Source organism: Ambystoma mexicanum, chromosome 11 (assembly GCF_040938575.1).
Source record: "Ambystoma mexicanum isolate Mex_15411 chromosome 11, UKY_AmexF1_1, whole genome shotgun sequence".
Lineage (NCBI taxonomy): Eukaryota > Metazoa > Chordata > Amphibia > Caudata > Ambystomatidae > Ambystoma > Ambystoma mexicanum.
In genome coordinates, this window is record NC_090934.1 from 834,046,580 (window position 1) to 834,060,455 (window position 13,876).

General features: G+C 43.8%; 1 protein-coding gene across 1 annotated transcript in view; it reads right to left on the reverse strand.

The window, feature by feature from the left end:
* LDHA (lactate dehydrogenase A) overlaps positions 1-13,247 on the reverse strand; it is a 33,188-nt gene extending 19,941 nt beyond the window's left edge. The window contains exons 1-2 of the mRNA XM_069623784.1: positions 13,112-13,247; positions 6,713-6,851 (exon numbers count right to left, since the gene is read on the reverse strand). Of these exons, the coding sequence (XP_069479885.1) occupies positions 6,713-6,841 (129 nt within the window). The 5' untranslated portion in view covers positions 6,842-6,851; positions 13,112-13,247. The remainder of the gene's footprint in view (positions 1-6,712; positions 6,852-13,111) is intronic.
* Between the last annotated feature and the right edge of the window lie 629 nt (positions 13,248-13,876).

Genomic DNA, 13,876 nt, shown 5'->3' on the forward strand with positions numbered 1-13,876 from the left:
AAAGAATATTAGATCGGCTACGGAAGCCCTGAAACCCACTTTCTCTGCTAGCTTTCTGGATTTTAACATCATGACCGTTAATGCCATTGAGGAATGGATTCTGGCATTTTCGGGAAAATATGCTGCGGCTAAAATGGGCTACATGTTAAGAACAGAGGGCGTTAGCATCTCTAATTCCTTTATTATAGGGGCGACTAAGAGGGCTGAGAGCTGAAATCCGTAGTATCAAGACCTTGAACTTACCAGCAGTCCTTTACTGCGAGAGAGTTAGAAAAGCTAAAACCAGCATTAAGAATATAAAAAAGGCAGATAGAAATAGTGCCTATCAAAGGCTAGTGCAGACTATCTGCTCTAGGAACTCTCGCAGTATCTGGTCACTCTTAAATGAGACTAGGGAAAATGGCAAAGGCCATCTAGCCAATCCTATTAGTGAAGAGGTTTGGGTAAAATGTATAGAAGGACGTAATTCAGGGGAGACAGAGTCTCATTTTACATCCCCGCATAAGGCCCCTATTTACCCGCCTTTTGAAGTATCCTCTGTGGTCATTTTGAACAAAATAAAAGCTCTTAAGTCCTCAAGAGGCCCTGGCCCCAATGGGCTGGCTAATGCAGTAATTAAGAATTACCCTGAATTTTGGGCAGAGTTATTCTCCGTACTTTTTGAAAAGATCTTAGCGCAGGGGAGAATCCCCCAATCTTGGCAAACAGCAATCCTTATTCCTATTTTTAAAAAGGGTAACCGTGCACATCCCAATAACTATAGGCTCCTCTCTATGCTGGATATAACAGGAAAACTCTTTGCTTCATTGCTGTTAAGCGAAGTGCAGAAATGGGTAGATGAGGCCAACATACTCCGCAAATTCCAGTGTGGATTTCGGCGGGATTTCTCTACCTCTCACAATCTTATGGCGATGGACAAACACCGGTCAATAAGGGGCAGCCTCCTGTATGCCTTATACATGGACTTCAAGGCTGCTTTCGATTCCATAACCAGAGAAAGATTGTGGTTGAAACTTGAATCAATGGGATGCCCGGGAGGTCTCTTGTATTATCTGAGACTCCTGCACCAAAATACTACGGCCCGACTCAGGTTAATCAAGAAGGCAATATGACCAAAAAAGTGACTCAAAATAGGGGGATAAAACAGGGATGTGTCACTTCACCCCTTATCTACAATCTAGGTTTATGACATCCTGGCAGTTCTAGCTGAAGTTGACAATTGCCCGCTGAAAATTGGTGAGGCACGTTGCACAGTACTAACATATGCTGATGACTTGGTAGTATTTGAGAACACCATTAGTGGGCTTTGGCGCTCCGCTACCACTTAGTGCTAATGGTCTGACTATCAACCTAGACAAGACCAAAGTGCTCAGATTCATGGGGAAAAGAGCATCCGAGTTAACCTGATGGTGGGTAAAACAAATATACCTTATGCACCCTCCGATCGTTACCTCGGAGTAGAAATTGAGCCTAACGGTGCTTACCGTTCCTGCAGACAAGGACGCAAAATCAGGGCAAGTTACTGCACTTATTTCTGCATTCTCAAACAAGCAGGGTGGTTTCACGCTCTGGGGGGGGGGGGAGAACACGGCACCTTTAGATACAAGGGTTTACACCTATGCTCACTTACGGCCTTGAGGCCCTCCTCTCTTTTGATTTATCTTGGCTTCAAGTGATGGAGGATACATTTTGGCATCTTATACTGGGGCTGCCCCCAGGAGTGCCAATGGCCTTGATAAGACTAGAATTGAGCCTACCTTCACTAAAAGCAATAGTACTCAACAGGAGAGCCGGGTTCTTCCTCAAGATGACCAGTTGCTGTTCTAATCCGTTATTGTCTGTGATATACCAGGAAGTGGTTAAAAACCATACCACTTCACCCTTCTTTAAATCTAGGACAAAATTTCTTGCTGACATAGGATGGACACACAGAGGGATAGCCTACATAAGGAAATTCAAAATGCACTTGGGAAAAGGGTGGACCTCTGGGATTGGCTTGAGAGCTTTGCACATCCGAGTACTCTAAAGAGCTATCAATTTATCAAATACAGATTGTACACCTACATGAAGCCCCAAGCATATTTAAATCTTTGTCCTACTAAAAGACTCAAGACGTTTCATCACTTTTGTTTAGATTGGAACAACTACCTACTCTGAGGAACCTGGGAGCCAGGAAAAATATTCCTGTCCTAGAGCGAGTTTGTCGCCTCTGTAAGTCATCTGAATTTTTGGAGACGGCAAAAACATCTTTTAACGGAATGCCAGACATTAACTAGTACAATAGAATTACATCTTGGTGAATTTGTACATAACCCCCAAACCATCTGCGAAATGTCATTCTGGCTACATTGCACAAACACCTGTAACATGCATTTGTTCGTAGCCCTCTATAACATATGGCTGAAAATCAAATTAAAGTTGGGCCCATTGATTTGATTAACTTGAGAACCGCAATGTGAAGAAAATATATGCCATTGTGGGACTTGTGGTAGGTACACTGCAAATCTTTATTAACATATGATCTCTATGGGAGTAGCCTTGGAAAGATGTAGACTTATTTCAAGTGTACAAGTTTGCATAGAACGTTGGGAAAAGATAATATTGCCCATTCTTAATTTGATACATGACATTTTATCTGTTCATTTAATTTTCTTTTCCTTTTTCTTGAACATTATTCGTTTATTGTCTTTTACTCATCTTAATGTATAATTGTTTATTATGTGTAAAGATTGAATTTTCTTTCAATCTATATCACATTAAAGTATACATAAATAAAAACCCTTGTTGGAGAAACCCATAATTCGACAACATTTTCAAATCTGCATCGTGGAGAAGAAATCCAAGTGTTGGGCCATGCAGAAGCCAAACACAGGCTATTGCTCAGGGATCCTTTCTGTTTAGTTTCAAAGTAAAATAAGCATACATCTTCAGGGCTTAATCTAAAGCAGTAGCTTATTTGTCCTATTATGAAAAGGCTGGGGAAGTAGTGACTTTGCTACCCTGTAGATCAGAAGAAATCACTGCGGACAGTGGTGTGTGTATAGGGAGGCAGAACAAGTGGAAGGGCCAGTTAGCTGAAAAGGATTTGGACTAAGCACCCTTTCTTTTGGACTTTTGACAAGCACCATTCGTTTTAGTTTAAGCAGGTAACTTCCCTCATAGCGGTAGGGCTAGACAGGCGTTTTTATTGTAAACAAACACCCGTGATCACCTTAGTCACAAGTCTGACCCCTCTCACTGTAGTGGGGATAGGTGAACATAAGCAGGTTCACTGGCAGTAGGGTTAGGTTACTAAAATCTGGTCAGGTAATCCTTCACTAATCTCAGAGTGCAAAGCAAGAAGGTTTTTTTTAACTCTGTGTAAGCAGTACTATGTGGTAAAAACAGTAAACAGTATTGGTCTCAGGCAGGGTCATTGCACAGGGCAATCATGGTATTTTTATAAAGAGGCACAAAATGGCTTGCTACTGTAAAAAACAAGGGAATGTGGTATATTGATCCATCAACCTGCTTTTAGGCTAAATGAGAACTCTGCCCGTTACATTTTGCATGCGTTTTCCCTCTTCATTGCGCTTCAGAGTTTTCCCTTCAGCACTATCGGAGTCCTATGTGTAGGTCATAATTCACACCCGTTGGATTCCCTCCTGTCACACGATACCCACAAGACATTACATCTGTGGTGCTGGGCCCACCTGAGCAGGGTGTCCGGTCATTTGGTCAAAAATAAATGGTCGAATGACCATTTGATCGAATCAAAATGGTAGACAAAAAAGGTCGAATTTATTTATATATTTTGTTTAGTTTTGGTTGCTTAAAAAATATTTTTTAATAAAGAAAAAGGGGGCTTGGGGAGCCCCCCCCCATAAAATAAATAAAAAATAATTCGACCTTTTGTTTCGACCATTTTACTTCGATCAAATGGTCATTCGACCATTTGGTTTTCGACCAAATGACTGGTAACCCCTGAGCAGACATATTCTGTGTTACTACTAAGACTGTATATTTACAATCTCACTACAGGCTGCAATAAACTTCAGTTACCCATTAACCGTTCAGCAGATTGCAGATTTCCCAAAATACCCTGGCTGCCACCATTTACTTACAAATCTGATGTCGAGGGACCTTTAAGAAGCAAGGTAGAGCCACCCAGGGCTAAGACTCAGAAGCAACAAGCACCTCAACAAGAATTTGAAGAAAAAGTGAAGCACCACCAGTAAGAGTGTAAGACTGCCCCCCTTAAGCTAGGCCAATCCATGAATGCAGAGGACTCCCTTAATGCCAATCTTCTAGTGTCTAATATTGGAACCTGAGCTAGGAATCAGGTCAAACTCAGCAGGTTAGTGATTGTCGGAGAATATGAACAAATACATGTTATGGAACTCGTGTCTGCAATTCCATGCTTTATTTTAAAAAATAAAGTCTTCCTTGTTGCCCAGCTACCCGTTACCCTAGATACAGACCTCAACTATGAATTTTCACAAGTTTGAATACTGAAACGCATGTCTCTTTTACAAACGGCAAGATGATACAGTAAGCTCATGTGTTAGGTTCCCCTTTCCAGAGGGCACACAGAAAACCTCTGGCCCCTTTTATGTCAGCGCATTGTGCAAGCGTCCACCAAGCCTTCTCCTTTCACTGAACTTCTTGCATTAACCAGTGTCCTCTCTCCTTTGTTGAACTCCCAAAAGGCTACTCTGCATATCAAGCAGCGTGTGTAATTGGTCGACACTGCAGGCTATGCATCTCTCAATATACAATTACAGAGGTTTGCAGTTCAATGACAAAATAGAAATATTCCTTTGCATGAATTCAACTGAGGAAAGGGTGGTGCCGTGATAAACTAGCATTGGGATGCTAGATTATAGAAGCAAATTATCTAATCAAATCTTTGAAACATCAATCTAGAGCTTTGTATTGCAGGCGCTTGGGTGAGGTTTTCTTCTTAACTGTATGTGCTCTTCAATATCACAACTAAAATTTAGTGCTGTATGTGGCCAAAAGCTGGCACAGCCAACGAGCTGCTCATCAGTGCTTTTAACCAATTTTTTGCACAAGAGTCCTGCTCCGTTACTCAAAATGCTATCCTTCATTTAACAAACATTTACAAAGCACCCTATTTTACAGGTTGCATCCAAACTGTGCATGGCTGTGGCAGACCTTAGCTCTCAGTGGCACGAGATATTCTCTACAGTGGAAAGCAAAGCTTCAAATGAGACTGCCCAGCCATAAAACTAGAGATGGGTGTTCAGTGACAGACTAGATAGCACATGTAATCTTTATAGTGATACTCTTATGAAAAAGGTTACTCAAAATGAATTCCTACTAATGATCAAATATGCAAAGGTTTAAATGGGTTAATCGACCTTATTGGCACTGAAATTCAACTATGTCCAACTGGAGGAGGTCACAAGAAACCCCACTGGAGCAGGGCAGCAACCAATGGAGTTTATCAGCAAGAGGCTGAAGCATGGCCAGTGCATGTTTCCTGCAAACCTTTAGACACAATGTATCTTACAACTGGTTTCATTTTTTATCTCGGTTATGTAACTGATTAATGGATTATTGCATGATGCAACATTGCAAGCAATAGTCCCGCCCTGCACGCGTGTTTACGTTTCCCAGCGCCTCCCAGGTCGAGATTTGATAAAGCAATCTGGATTTTCTGCATTACATATAGGAGTGCATTATCTAAATAAGCACATATCTACAGGAAAAGTAGATAGCGAGGTTATTTAACTATGTTCAGGAAAGGTCGCTCTTTATTACATGTTCCATTTATTTCTTTAGTACTGTGTGTATCAAGCCTTGGTCGACTGCAAATATTGAAACTACTGTGCAGACAGGAGACGGTGAATAATATCTTGCATCCCTAGGAACGTGACAACAAAAACAGGAGGTCCACGAGAGTACACAAGAGAGTCTGCATAGCATTATCCCGAACTGGACATAGTTAACTCTGCTTTCCATTCTCAGGTTTATCCAAACCGAGAGTGCAGTTGTCCGTCTTACAGGGTCGTTTGATTCTCCAATTGTAAAAGGGAACCTACTGTCTTATAGAGTGTCAATCGCTGGGCGTATGGTTCTGTTGGGGGCATAGTACTAGGTAGTTATGGAAGGTGCCTGGGGTACATTCCCAAGAGAAATGTATTTTTCCTTGAAGCTTGGACCACTAAGAGGAAGTGCTGGTATCCAGGGGGGGGGGGGAACCCAATGTGGCTGCATCTGGTTGGGCTGAGACATGGCTCCTGATTCTGCAACAAGATCTTCACTCTGTTTTAGAAAAAGACAGGTTAGCTAGAGCATGTGGGTGTAACGAGAGTCTCCCCAGATATCGCAGACAAAGATGCCCATGATCCTTTACCATTAACTATGCTGGTTAGGGTTCAAGTCCAAAACCTGTGGAGAGCCAAAGGTTGCAAACCCCTGACTCGCGAGTTATAGCCTAGAGGGAATTATAAAAGGACAAGTGCAGGTGTACAGTGTTACAGATAAACAGATACAGCATTAGGTTGAGCGACTCCTGCAAAAAGTCTGTCAAACTGGACGAAAGGGAAGTGAATGTCAGATGCACAGACTCAGCCCTTCATCCTACAGAGCTTAATAAAATAAGTACCACTGAGTTTAGCAAGAATATTTATTTTTAAAGCACCAAGAGGCAATTTAGTTTGTGTGCTGTAAGAACAGTCAAGGTTTTGGTTATATTTTGCCATACCTTCATCAGGATACTCATGGCGCAGGCCATGCCCACTGCGCCAACGCCGACAACCGTGATCTTGTTTTGAGCGGGGGCATGTTCGTCTTTCAAAATATTGATGATCAGTTGTTCCTTCATGCACGACATCTTAGATCAGCTGATAAACAGAAGGGGAAAAAACTAATTTAGCATTGACTCCGACATGAAACGTGCTTACAAATGTCTCACAGTAAATAAGGGACAAACAGATCTTAAGTTTCCCCGGGTCATAGGTGTTGCTCTTCAGTGGATAGTGGTAGACAGCAAATGTGTCCAACTACATACACATTTACCACAGTGAGGTGGCATTCTCGCCTTTATTCTTCAGACATTATTTCCTAAGATTAACAAGCTGTACTGCTCTAGTAGCAGTTGGTGGCCCCTGCTGGCAATCGAACTGAAGGAGTCAGATGTTTGTTTTGCTCTGATTTTTTGTTTTGTATTAAGAACTTTCATGACCGTTTTCCCTTGTAATGATGTGAATTTGTGTCATTTGATGCGATATTAAAAGTTATTGGGGCAAGAACTGCTAATGTCCATCCATAATGTGCAGTCTAATGCTTCCGGAAAGGATTCCATTAGTAACCTTTTTGTAAGTGAACAGAAAACGCTCTAAAAAGCTGGGTTATATAGTTGCCCTCGCATACAGTGATTATATCAGACCTGTGATGGCATTACTGGAAGCTGCATTTGCAACATGAGAGAAGCACCCGAGGCTATACCTTCTGTATGGTGACTTACCAGACACACAGTGGCCTTACTGGGTGGTTTGCGGTTGCGCTTTGCAAATGATGGCAGCATCTGCAACACACCCTATGCCATGGTGACCATTGCAGGAATATCGAAGCATTATTGTGGCATTTAAGACCGCAGTTGATATTCGACTGCCGAATCTGTTGTGTTTCCGATACGACGTTTCTATGCATTCTGGTACTTGTAATCGTGCGATTAATTGGAACACTACAAGTGACAGAAGGAAAAGTAAAACAAAACTGGCTAACTACTCACTATGGGGCGATAGATAGTCAGGTGTTAAGCTATCATTTTAGCTAAATTAATTTTGGAGTTGCTTCTCCAGGTAGAAAGGTTAAAAAAATATTTATGTTCATTGGGCTCTTATTTCTTAGGCGCCATTGCTCTTACAGTGAGGGGAGGAGTACATTGGCATGCTCTCCGAAAACGAATGCCAGTTTGCCATGGCATACCTGGAAAAAGGGCACGAAGGGTCGCTGAAAGGGCAGGCTAATACTGGACACTGCCTGCTGCTCGTTCGCATCCCTTCTTTGAACCGCACGACCTTTCAGCTTTTAATAATGCCTGCCCCCGGTGTAATTATGCCATATTTAAGAGAACATGATCGTGCTGAAGGGGGCTTAGCAGGCTTGACAGGCAGCTGGCCCCTGGCACATCCGAGGTCCTCCTGCCAAGGGTATTTCTTTAAAAGGTCATTCGTCATGAGAAGGTCACTTACAGCAGCTGGAAGCCTGAACCCTTCCAGCTCGCAGAAAAATGACATTTTCGGGGACATCACCCACCCCTACCTGCGGAGTCAACCACAGGCCCTGTTTCGGGTACATTTTCCGTTCATGGTGTCAATAGGTAGTTTAGGCAAAGTTTGAATGGAAGTCTACTGACGGTATCCACATTTATGCAAATAGTAAATTACATCATAATCTTCGTGTGTAAATAAAATGTGAGGAGTGGATATGAAGAATGGGTTCAGTAATTAATAGAGGACTTGCTAACACTACTGAGGGTACAACATAAAAAAAAAAAAAAACAATTGTAATTGCCAACTCCCCCAATACACCTCCCCCTCCATGTCATCAGAGTCACCATCTGCCCGTTTTATCTTTTTAGCCAGCACTGCTTTACATGCTGAGGAAGAGACCAAACGTAAATGACAAAACTACATGCCCCAGCATGCAAAGCAGTGCTGGCTAAAAGCAAACACTGGAAAAGGGTGGTCCCAGTGACACGGAGACGATGAAAAATATGCAACTAAGCAGGCTGTGGTCAATCTGTTCTTGAAAGAATGCAGGGATCGAAACAAGGATTCGATTAAAAGGAGCTAAAAGTAGCTTCTGGTTATCTGGCATCACCCAGTAAGCAGGAGCTACTGCTGGAAACCAGGAGCTATTATAAAGCGCGCCGCAAATGTAATTCCCACATGAGATGCAAACTATATTTTGTCAATTAAATATCATCCATTAGGTTTTAAATGTCTTCTGGATGCGCCCTAGTACTCAAGTGTGTGCATTCCTAAATGCAGAGGTAAGGCCATATGGATTTTTTAAAAACTATTTTATTCAAATGATCCAACAAACAAAAGTGAACTGCAGTAACTTCAGCATAAATAACTCAGCCAACCTAAACACAGCAATAACTCTACCAACTCCCTCCCCCCAGGCAACCGAACATCAAGAAATCCAGACAGCTAGAAGGAAAGAAGAGAAGAAAAAAAGTTAAACCAGCAGCTACAAGCCACTAGGCTCTCTTGGGCTATATAACCAGGAGCTAAATAGCTCCCAGCTCTCCCAAGTTTAGAACGGAATGTATACGACAGTACACGGATTTCTAATAAAAATGCATATACGTCAGATTTAACAAATGTACTTGTGGTTGGAAAAATATAGTTGAAATGAAGGTGTATCTATTCCAGGAACCAATATTGAAAATGAAATCGCCAGTGGGTGGTAACGCATTTAAAGAAACTAACTGGACAGAGCATGTGTGAAACTTCACGGTAGGTCGAAAACCACTGTCAACGAGGCCTTTCTTCAATTTGAAGTTTAAAAAACGCTCACGTTGGCACAAGACAAAGCTGGAATATACAAACTATCAGAAAGGTACAAAATGGTTGGCCAGGATGTTGAACGCAGTCCTCCGGCTTGGCTGAACAAGATGCCAGCCCCTTCATTAATAAATAAATGTGAAGGACAAGGGGCCCTTGGACAGCCATGTGAACCTAAGCTGAAAAGGTGCTTCCCAGAAAGGTCCCGCTGCCGAAACTGCACATGGATGTGTTTTATTCGTCGTCCATATTCTGGAAGCAATTACCATCTGCCCCGTCCCTGTTTCACGGCACTTGCACGCTCTGAATGTCACAAGGCCTATTAGGACCGCTGTTCGTTTTCTTACTATTCATGGTCACTGTAGATTTGCTCACTCGTGCCGCTTTGAAACACTACCTTGCTGTATAATCGCCTTATACATGCCCAATAAATAAGGTTTGGGCCCAGCTCGTTCCAAACCAGTCATTACGAAGTTATCGAATGATGTTGCTCATGATAGAAACTGGACTATGCAAGTTGGTTGAAATTTGTTTGAAGCGCCCAACGTTGGCATCTCCATATCTTCACCATGGACGAGGGCAAAATAATCCGAGGACAGTGTTTGCATAGGCTTGTGGCACAAGCTACCATAAAGCCTGTAGTCCCCACACAAAATGCCCATTCATTGACAACTGTGATCACTTACATTATTTGAGGATGGCGCACTGTGAAGTGGCAAAGGACTGTAGCTGTTATCCAATGCATTGTAGAGATTTCATACAAACTATGCATTGAGGCCCAATGACACAAGGCAAAAGGTAATGAGTGTGGACAAAATAGGCTGCTTGGCCCAAAGGTCACCCTCTCAAGTGGTCCTCTTAAAGACAGCTAAACATTAAAACAAGTCGGATTTAGTAATGATGTAAGATGGAGGCAACATGTGGAGAACATGCAAGCATCTGGGGATTGTGCAAATGGAGCCATGCTTTTCCTTAATGAGGACCCCAATTATACAAAATAAGTTTCTTCACCATTTGTTGGGGTGACTAAGGGCACATCAAACAAGATACTACACTAGTAATTCGGCGTTAGGGCGCAATAAGAGTCGAATCCTCTACTTTTGGGGAGTATGCCATGGGAAGTGGCAGTTCCCTTACCAATCACCCAACAGATGGGAGGTGGCGTGTGCCATGTTTCCATTAGTACACTTTACCAGTCTTCAGCTGGAGGTTTCTGCACATGGCCTAATGAGGGACTGACAAACTCCCTAGGCGAAATCTTCTGAGAGTGTATTACAGATTTTAAGGCAGGTTTCGTAAATATATATATTTTTTTTTTTAAACCACAAGCCAGTTATACAGTAAGGAGCATACTCTCTGCAAGCCCTCCAATACACGTGGCTATTGTTAAACTTCAAAAAAACAGAACGACGCCAGCAAAACTGGACCTACATCACTTTCCGTAAAGCAGCTCAGTCTTAAGTGGAAGGGCGGGCCTGTGGCAGGAGACCAGCATGGGTGAGCGCTTAAATGCTCAAAGACCATTGAACATCATGATATTATGGCCAGTGGAGTCGCCAGGAATCAAATTTAGGAGGGGCACAGAGGGGGCCAAAAACAAAAGTAGGGGGGGCACAGACGAATGTAGGGGGAGAACAAGGTCACTGCTCATCTTAGGTGGGAGCACGGGGGGGGGGGGTAGGGGGCCTCGGCCCCCTAGCGACGCCACTGATTATGGCCCATCTATTGAATAGTTAGAAAAAAAAAAATCAATTGCCCCATTATGAGAACGTGCAATAAATGTTCAAATAAGAAGACGGTATTGTGTTCAGGTCAGTTGGTTTAGTTTCCCAAGAAACTCTGGACTTTTTTTCTTCAATATACTGGAAATTGATATTATATGTTCGTGGTAGTATGGAGCTGTACCCTAAACCCATCCTTAAATGTGCTCTTCACTTGCCAGACCATAAAGCATCTACAATAATAACTTTGTGGCAAGTGTACTGTTTTGTGAAGTTAAACGTATGCCAACCACATTTTTAAAGAGCAGATTTGAAGTCATGTACAATTTAATTATAAACTGCAATGTATTCAAATTGATGTCCATTCTCTGCAGTGACTTCCTACTGCATCTTTTGCGTTTGATGGTGTGCAGTGATTATCAAATAAAGTGAACGAGCATCATCTTTTTGCAGACCGTGCACCCGGAGTAGGCGGGCCGTGAAGGTCGGGGTCCGCTCAGCATCCTCCGGAGCGTGAAGGTCAGCGAACGGAAATGATGAAGCCCGTTCCATCTTCCCAGAGACTAGCGCGGCCGTGACTCAGCTCCTGCCTGCGGTGGGAGTGGGTGGGTGACGCGCTGAAGAGGGAAACTGACGCGACAAGCCCTGTGGGGCTACAGTAGCACCCGCCAGGCAAGCTGTGAATACTCCCACCTAAAAACAGGCATCAATGCCTCTGAAACGGCGCACCGCGTAAAAGGGGCCATTTCCGAAAGGGTGGGTACTCTAAGACCCAATGTCATAAAAAATGTAGTGTAATAGAACAAGGGCTCACGGTAGACAGAGGTAGTATTCATCAGATAGAAGAGGAACAGGATCTACACTAGAGCGTAGTCTAAGCCAGCTTCAAGAGAAATCTTAGAGATGCTGCAGTCAGATTAGAGAGTGCTAAATGCGAAAAGAACGAACACAAATATGGTGGACAGTATTACAAGATGTGTTAGTGTAGACTAGAGCAGAACAGGAGATTTCTCAAATGCTGTGGAGCGTAAACATATCCATGATTGTAAAAAAAAAAAAAGAAAAAAATCCTCGAAGAGGGCGTGCAGTGCACCGACTGTCACGAGCCATTTTAGAGTTAGAGTGCTAAATGCGAAAAGAACGAACACAAATATGGTGGACAGTATTACAAGATGTGTTAGTGTAGACTAGAGCAGAACAGGAGATTTCTCAAATGCTGTGGAGCGTAAACATATCCATGATTGTAAAAAAAAAAAAAAATCCTCGAAGAGGGCGTGCAGTGCACCGACTGTCACGAGCCATTTTAGAGTTAGGGGACATAGGGGTCCAGATTTAAGGAGTGTAAACGACTCACGCGAGCGATGTCAATGACTGTACCCGGCCATTGCTTATATACTGTCCAGTTTAATTTCAAAATGTGTGCAGCATAAAAGGCCTGAACGGCGAGATGGCGTACAGTGTGGCAGGTGCCACCCTTGCCCTCATTCAGCAACTGTGCAATTGGCAATCACGCCGCTGTGCCCGGGCTGTAGCTGACGTAGACTCGAACGGCGGCGCTCAGTCGCTTATCTACCGCCCACACTAGTCCCTGCAGCCCCCCGCCCGGGCCCTCCGCCACTCACGCTTCGTTCCCAGACCGTGCCCTACGGTAAGGGCGCGGGGTTACAAAAGTTTGACTGCAGTCTTTACACTAGCGATGAGCGATAACCTCACCCTCCGAGATGACTGACGTCTCTAACCCGTCTACAAGACCCCTTCAGCCCCTTTCGTTGCTCTTCTCTTCTGAACCTGTGACATTGCATGGAGGGTGGACGTTGTGTGCACGCAGCACTACCCCTCCTGACCACGGTGCTACCCGCTTACCTTTACGGGGCCTGCTTTCTTCAGTCTACAGTGTTCCTCACTCCTGCGTGTCCTGCTGCAGTGCTACGACACAATCCGCGTCGCACGGCTATACATAGGAGCGGGACGGAGACACGTCACAGGGTCTAGCGTCACGTCTCATTTGCATATGCAGCGGACGTGCTAGCGGCCATGTCTCAGTCTCATGCAGCGAAGCTGAGTTAGGGCAGGGAGGGAGAGGACGGAAAACTACCCGCCGGGCAACGGCAGGCACGACAGAACGCGGTGTACAGGACGAACGCGGAGACTGTCTGGTATAGTTCAGTGCCGCAGAACCTCTCTAGACAGGAGACGCTGCAGAGCCATGTCACTGCCTGAAAGGACCGAGAAGCAGCACCCTTCTCTGCACCAAAAGGGTGTCACACGTCAGGATATCTTTTAGATCAGGGGAGAACAGGCAAGCAGGTGTTGTAATGTCCACGAGGAGTGACAGCCAGCTGTGTATTTGTCTTGAGAGGACTGGAGTTGAGATCTCTGTAGAGAACTTTCAGGTAGATCTTCAGTTAATATTTTGAAAGAGGAAGTCATACATAGCCCGAGACTGATCAATATGCTGGTAGTTATGGCATAGTACAGTGGTCTTCAAACTTTTTAGGCCGGGGCCCCCCTGTGCAAAATGTGGGCATGCGGGACCCCCCAAAAATGCCAATTGGACAGTATGTATATCATATGATAGGTTATTTATAATGCACTTAATACCCAGAGGTTTCTAAGCACGGACCCGGC